The following is an 8,166-nucleotide window of genomic DNA, read 5'->3' on the forward strand; positions in this document are numbered from 1 at the left end:
AGCTTCATTTTTACGTTGAATTAACCGTAGAAATCTTTTCTTTAACTTAAATAAATCACGATCATCCTTATGCAATAAGTTTGATCTTTGATCATTTCATTCGTCTTGTTCTAATATTTTATTTATAGAAGCATTAGAAAATTGTTGGAGAAAAAAAAAAGAGCTGATATATCCTAGTCAACATTATTTGATCTTATCGGATCTGGATTTGTTTGTTTTTTCTTCTTTATCTCGTTAAATATGCATTGATTGATTTCGTCACTTAAAGCCTGCATAGGTTGTGTTTGGATCTTAGATCCGAACCTGCATAAAGAGGCGTATCTTGAGAGATCATCATCTCAATAACAGGGATTTTACACGCTAAAAAGAAAAACTATAGATTTAAATATTAGATTGAGGGGAGGGGAAGTTTGACTTTAAATCCATAGATATGAAATCCTAAGGATCTCATATCACCGCAGAACTCATCACTAAAACAAACACAACCATAATGTAAAACCATCACACAAAACCTTCAATATATCTTGATATTTCTTAACTGACTACCTTTTTTTCCTCTAAATTCCTTTATCCTATAATAAAAATAAGTTGGAGACTTTTACGGAATTTTTTTTTATTGGTTTTCCTTTTGAAGTTCATCCTTATCTTCACCGGGATTGATGCTTCGTTTCCTATCTCCTTAATTATTCTTCTATTCAAACATTTAATATCAGAAATTAAGGCTGCCAACTTATTTTCCAATTAAATTATTACTACGTACATAGTCATAAGAAGCAAGTATTTTGCAAGCAATTATTTTTTCTAACTGCAGCCTTTTCCGCCCCTTACTTCTAACCAGAAATTAAAGCAACAAAGATGAATTTATTTCTAAAATGAAAATGTAAAAAATGGATTTGTCAATCGCTGTAAGGCTGAAATGGATTTGTCGAACTGTCTCCTTATCAGAGATGAATTAAAAAATAAAAAAATTTAAAACTTTATTGAGAATAAAAAAGAACAGTAATGGAGCCCATGAAAAGGATCCATTTAATCAATAAGAACCACTTGCAAGTAAGATCCACTTCACGGCACGTTTATTGAAAAGGATGACTTGATAAATCCAAAAGTCTAAAAAGGCTACGATCTAGTGGGTGGCCGTCAGGGGTGGAGTCAGAATTTTTTCATTAAAATGATCGAATTAAAGCTTTTAAATTTTAATTTGAGCTGAAATATTATTTTTTAAAATTTTTATATAAAACAAGTGATTTTTTTTAAAAATTTACATGTAAATTTTTTATTTTGTTTTTTTGAGGTGAGGCCATGGCCCTTAAGAGCCCTACCCTGGCTCAACTCTGGTCACAGCGGTTCAATGAAAAAGTTCAGATTTGCTTAGAGATAAAATAAACATTCTTTTTAATATATATTACTATATATGCAGTATCACGACAGGTTTGGCCGGAAGGATCCTTTTATCGCCGGAGAGATCCACCTGAGTGTAAATATATAAATCAAATTCTCTTTTGAAGCTTTGTTCTTAACTGCAAAACTTCGATTGGGTTTTTAAACTTTCATAAAACCAACACCATAAAATAGACTGTGTTTGAAGTAAGATCTCATAAGAGGTATTTTTGTTTTTTTTTTCTTTTATATTAATAATCCCGGAGTATGTGACAACTTCAAGATTTGCTTTGTCTCCACACCACCCATGGCGTATATGAACTTTTTATTATAAAATATATTTAAATAATTGAAAGCCACCACCTTTCTCTTTCATGAGTTTTTTTTTTTTTTTAAATTGAAAAATGAAATGTAGGAGGATAAGATGAACACTGGACGGCAACTCTCCTTGAAAAGTGGAGAAAAAGCTTTCCAAGTATTCTATTTCTAAACGAAATAATTGATTTTGCTGGTAAGCGACAAAGGAAAATAATTAAAAATAGATGAATAAATATATATATGTATGACTTTGTGGTATGTAATGGGTGTTCTATGGGCTGCACAATTGAATTATATAGCTCGTGTTGCTTAGACTTTGTAATTATGTGAAATAAAAAAAACCAGTTGCCTCCATTATATTATTATGAAAATGTCTCCTTTGAAGTCGTAATGTACAAAGTATGAACTTCACAGTTCCCATTGGTCAAAACGAACATCATTTTGAGTGCAGATGGATCAGACATGAGCCGGATCCTATTAAATCCAATTCACAATAAATAAAACACCAAATTTTATTTAAATTTTTTAAAAAAATTAACTTTTTGTTGGGTAAGTAAGAGGAGTATTTCGCGCAAAAATAATTTTTAACAATCTTCAACTTGTGATTTATTTTTAATAAGACAGAAAACTAACTTTTTGAAAGATCAAATCCCTGTTTATGAACCAATGCTGTCAAAATCGGCAAGTGAGTCCAGTGGATAAGCCAAAACCAAAAAAAAAAAAAAGTAATAAATGAAAAATACCCAAAAGTCAATGAAAAATAAGAAAACTCTAAAAAATAGCTATGAAAATAATTGAAATAACAAGTGGTACTATTGAATCGGCCACCAAATCCGAACTGCATTCAGATTCAGGATGTAGCCAAAGCGAAAAGTATCGAACTTGCTGATCCAGATCCAAGATCTATATGTCTAATCCAAATGGAAGATCTGATGTCTGAATATAATCCATTCATGATTCAAGAGAAGACGTGTGCAAAGTTTGAGGTACCATTTTGGTATTTTCATGCAAGAGTTGCGGCATGAAATAATTTAAAAACCTTAAGGCCTATTTCCGAAGGAAGGAGAAGAAGTTAGGGTGCTACTGAAATTAGTTACAGTAGAAAAAGCACAACTTTTCAATCATCAAATTTCTTATTTGCAACGAGGAGAGGAGGTTGGTTATAGTCGCAAGAAATCTTCGGTCCACCAACACGGAAAGGAAAACGGTTCTTGGGAAGAAATTGAGAAAATAATCGGGACACGTTCAAGCAATAATAATTAGTCACTCCCCAAGCGAAAAAATTACGCAATAAATGGTCACGACTTCCAAAATCCTGATCTTATTTAACGCCCTGATTCAGTGAGGAGCATAGCATTGCGGCGTCATTGCTTGTGGTGGCGGGGCACATGGAGGCACCAGAAGCACGAAACTGATAAGGAAGAAGGAAGGACAGGCGGGAGGAGGGAGACGCCATTTCTGATCCCTTTTTGGCTCTTCTGGTGTAGGTGATTTGTCATATATTGGGTCCTGCGATTGGCTTTTGCAGCAGCGCCATCCTCGTGCCTTTGATTATTTTAGCGCGCCGCTCTGGGGAAGGAGGGCGATTCGGAAGGGAAGGCGAAGGGAATGCGACTAGGAAAATATGAGATCGGAAGGACTCTTGGCGAGGGGAACTTCGGCAAGGTGAAGTACGCCACGAATGTCGAGACCGGGAAGGGATTCGCCGTGAAGATCCTCGAGAGGGAGAAGATCTTGCAGCTTAAAATTACAGAGCAGGTTCGTGGGATGGGATTTTTTCTTTTTTCGCGTTCTTGGTCGTCGTTTTCTTCGGCAGTTGTGGGGATTCGAGGTTTTTTTTTTTTCCGTTTCTTGAAATCTTGTTTTATTGATACGGTAATGCGGCTTGGTTTTCGAAGTTGCTGGGTTTTGGCTTCCCTGTGTGCTTCGGTTTTTGTCTTTTTCTTCTGCTTTTTTATTCTTTGCGATGTTTGATTTTGTTCATTGTGCAAATTTGCATGTTGTGAGTTTCCGTTCGTTAATATTGAGACTTTTTGTTGTTTTATTTTCTCCATGCACAGTTCTGTTGTTCTAGAGATTTTGGTGTTCAGAGAAAGGCCTTGTGATTGATTCCCTTTGATCTTGGTGGTGCAGATAAAACGAGAAATTAGGACGTTGAAGCTGTTGAAGCATCCCAATGTGGTCAGGTTATACGAGGTGAGATGTTCTTGGTTAATGAATTGGTTCTCTGTTTTTTCGCGGTGGTCGATGTCTATTATGGTTACTTGGGACTGAAGGCACCTATTTGGTTTTTCTTCATCTCAATCGAGCAATATGTTTCTTCCATTTCATATTTCTTCCTTTTTCTTTTGGAGTTTCTCGATTCCATACACACACTCTACCCTGCCTCGGAATAAGAATTTCATTTTAACTTCTGCCCCGAAATAAGAATTTCATTTTCCCGAGCGAGTTCTAATTTTAGGGAACAGTCTGTAACAACTCCTTCCCCATCGCGTTTCAGGTGTTGGCAAGCAAAACGAAGATTTACATGGTCCTTGAATATGTGAAAGGCGGCGAATTGTTTGACAAGATTGTAAGTCATTACCATATTATCCTGCTTATTTCTTTTGTTTTGTTCGTCTTGATAAGCCAGTGAACTTCAATACTGACTGAAAATTTATGACTGTTTTAGAGATTAAAAAATGTTTTTGATAACTAGATATAATTACGGTTCGTATTACGTCTGTTGATAAATAATTGCTGAGATCTCACTTAGTTTTTTTGAGACAGGCAATGAATGGGAGGCTAAAGGAAAGAGAAGGTCTGATGCTTTTCCAGCAGCTCGTCGATGGCGTGAGCTATTGCCATGACAAAGGAGTTTTTCATAGGGATCTAAAGGTAAATCATGCCTTTTCCTTTTCGCAGGACTTAATGGTTATGAACATACTTCACGTGATCTGTCTGAATTATCTTTTGCCTAGTGGCTGTCTGTGATCTCCTGAATGCAGATGTTCCTCCACCATCCAATTAATTGTGGAGAGATTGCTAACTTTTAGCTGCGTTGATTTTCTTTCAGCCTGAGAATGTCCTAGTTGATGCAAGGGGTAACATCAAAATCTCAGACTTTGGACTCAGCGCTTTACCCCAACATCTCAGGGTATGTCCTAATCTCTCTCTCTCTCTCTCTCTCTCTCCAAAACGTCCTCCTTCTCTCTCCCTCCCTCCAAGAGAAAAAAAAAGAAAGAAAAAGGAAAAGCTATTCATGATCTTTTGTCATTTACTGTTCTTCAGGACGACGGTCTGCTGCATACTACCTGTGGAAGTCCGAATTATGTGGCACCGGAGGTGGGTGTGGTTCTAGCTATATGGTTAATGTTTATGTAATTAATTTTTTCATTATGACTTGTTCCATATTGGTACATAAATTTAGAAACAATTCGAATTTTGAAGTTTAAACGAATTATTTAGTAGCTTCAAACTTTGAACACGTCGGCAGACAATTTTCTTTATGCTTTCAGCATCTGACTTGGCCCTGTTTAAATGGAAATACAGTAACATGAGTCTAATGATTTCCTTTTAATGACTGTTAGGTGCTTGCGAACAGAGGATATGATGGTGCCACTGCGGATATATGGTCCTGTGGTGTAATCCTATATGTTATACTCACTGGCTGCCTCCCTTTTGATGATCGAAATCTTGCAGTTCTCTATCAGAAGGTATTTGACAATCCTCTGAAATTTTGTTGGTAGCTATTTCTTTGGGTCACATAGGACCCAAGCAACTAAGCCTGCCCAGATTCCTCGACTTACCGTGCACGATCATGAAACGTTCGTCAGGTCCCTTGATGTGGGAGCCTAGACAATATAACTGACGCAATTGACGTGCAGTAACGTGGTTTTCAATTTTTACGTTACTATTACTAGAAAATTCAAGTATTTAGCTTCTCTATTATGTTACTAATTAAAGAAGTCTATGAAGCTTTCAAATTGAGAAACAGAGAACCAGTCTACGAGCTGCATTTGTAAATAGGTTTTTTTTTTTTACTAATATTTGCGAATGTCCTTTAAACTGCTTCAGATTTTCAAGGGTGATGTTATGATTCCTAAATGGCTTTCTCCTGGTGCCCAACACATGATGCGGAGAATTCTGGATCCTAATCCAAAGACAAGGATAACTGCAGCTGAAATTAAAGAAGACAAATGGTTTAAACAAGGATATTCTCCTGCAGCTCCTGAGGAAGACGATGATGATGGCTTGTTAGACATGCATGACTTGGATGAAGCGTTCTCGTTTTCAGAAGTAAGTGCTTCGTAACTGGATTTTTAGCTCTTCGAGTTCATCTCTTTGCCAACTCTCTCTGATTGTGATGTTAATTGACAGGCAGAGCAGGTGCGCGATGGGAAGGCACCTGCCTTTATCAATGCTTTTCAGCTTATTGGAATGTCAAGCAGTCTAGATCTCTCTGGTTTTTTCGAGAAAGAGGTAAGTTTTCAATTGTAGCTTCGCACCGTCAAAAGCAAGTGTATGCATTTTACATGTATACTGACCATATTGGTAGAAAGCCATGAGTTCAAGGAGTTTGCCAAAAAGAAACTTGCAAGCAGTAAAAATTCTTTCAATGTTGCTTCGCTTTAAGATTCTGATGGGTTTCTTGGTAACCAAATTAAAGTGAAAACTTTTGCTGAACATTTTTATTTGTTGATTTTTTTAAAAATAAATATCATGCATGATTGCATACGCGTCCCTTTTGACGGTTTCAGACCTTGATACTATTATAGTTGTTGGAACTGAGTATGATTGTCTATGTACCCAAAGTAACTGTTCTTGTGTCCTGCACATTCGTGCAATAAATACAGAAAGAGGCTATCGAGGGCCTCTTGAAATCTTTTGGCATTTATTTTCCCATTTATCCTTTCACATCTTGGCATCTGCAGGACCTGATGCTCATAGAGAAACATCTGTTTATGCATAATTGCAGGATGCCTCCGAAAGAAAGATCAGATTTACGTCAAATTATTCAGCAAAAGAGTTGCTTGAGAAGATTGAGGACATTGTCACCCAGATGGGATTTCACGTCCTGAATAAAAATGGCAAGGTAAATCCTCGGACATTAAAGTTGCTGGTCTTCCTATATGCTCTTTTTTAAAGGCAACAATTGATCAACGTATATTGTACTAAATGTCTTGAACTTGTTTGCTGATTCCAGCTGAAGGTCGTTCAAAGCCGTAAGGATTTGAAGGGCCCTGGTTCTCTATGCATAATGACAGAGGTACTACCGGGTCCATACTTGGTAGCCATGCATTGTCTCATTTTTCTGCCTCTTTGATGATCTTTATTCCTCTCAAAATTCCTAGGTTTTTGAGCTAAACCCGTCGTTGTATGTGGTGGAGCTGAGGAAATCATCGGGCGACATTGCGCTCTATCGACAGGTTTGTAACCATTTTCTTAAATATTTTTTGGTCGGTAAGTTGGTCAATGCTCATCATATTTCTGCATAAGTCTCCGGTGGACAAGAACTGCCGTCAAAGCCAGATCATGGTGAAATTTTCAGTCACGTGGTCAGGTTTTGCTGGTAAAACTGGAAGCCCGTGTCTCTAACGTATAGGAAGATTAAAAAATTCATATCTGACGTATTTAATTTGACGATGGAGTGGCTGAAGGCATCTTCTAAATAAAAATAGATGCTCTGCCAAATTGATATTGAAGTTGTCGGCAGTATGAATTCATGGCTGATGTATCACCACTAGCCCTTTTAATCTTTAATCGTGAAAAGATAAATAATACTGACAAACTGTCTTGGTGTTTTCAGTTATGTACAAAGCTAGCGAACGATCTGGGTGTGAGCAGAAGCCAGCCTCTCCTGACCTCAATTGCTTGTTAAAGAGAGGACCCACCGCAACCAGTTCTTTTCTCAATTTTGTGCATTAAAAAAAAAGAAAAAGAAGTGGCGACCAGTTCTCATGAGATCTTCGTGTATAGTCTTTTCTATTCGTGTGCATCTATATATTTATATCTATATTCTTTCTCTCTCATGTAAAACCTCATGAGGTTCAATTATGATGAAATGAAGATCATTTTTATTGCATAAACTCTTGAATATGAGTATCCTCAAAAAAGAAAAACAAAGCTATTGTACAGTGGTACGCTATTACAGCAGTGGGGCATGTGTTCGAAAAAAATGAAATGAGATCGTTTGATCGATGGCATCTAAGCTTTCTACAGACATTTCTATGTGAAGTATTTTTGGTGCACAAAAAACTTTGATTGCGGCAAATTGCGGAGAAATAAAAGGAAAAAATGCGGCCGTGTCTATGGGAATTGGAGCAGATGAACTGAAAAAACGTGTGAATGTTTTTTCATTTAGGATTGGCAAATCTGCTGCAAATAATTACCGGTTGCTGCCAAAACAAAGGAAAAAAAAAAAAGAAACAGTTTCATACCAATGAAAGCACATGGACTAGGCCCACGAGGTTTTCTGCACATGGCTCAGGG

General features: G+C 36.9%; 1 protein-coding gene across 1 annotated transcript; it reads left to right on the plus strand.

Moving 5' to 3' along the window:
- The first annotated feature begins 2,849 nt into the window (after positions 1–2,849).
- Positions 2,850–7,763, plus strand: LOC116262521 (CBL-interacting protein kinase 1). Its single transcript, XM_031641972.2, has 13 exons — positions 2,850–3,453; positions 3,829–3,891; positions 4,196–4,267; positions 4,465–4,572; positions 4,751–4,831; positions 4,966–5,019; positions 5,265–5,390; positions 5,752–5,973; positions 6,055–6,156; positions 6,653–6,769; positions 6,881–6,943; positions 7,029–7,103; positions 7,484–7,763. Exons 1-13 carry the CDS (start codon positions 3,304–3,306, stop codon positions 7,553–7,555), a joined length of 1,305 nt encoding a protein of 434 aa, XP_031497832.1. The 5' UTR covers positions 2,850–3,303; the 3' UTR covers positions 7,556–7,763.
- Positions 7,764–8,166: the final 403 nt, after the last annotated feature.

Source organism: Nymphaea colorata, chromosome 10 (genome assembly GCF_008831285.2).
Source record: "Nymphaea colorata isolate Beijing-Zhang1983 chromosome 10, ASM883128v2, whole genome shotgun sequence".
NCBI lineage: Eukaryota > Viridiplantae > Streptophyta > Magnoliopsida > Nymphaeales > Nymphaeaceae > Nymphaea > Nymphaea colorata.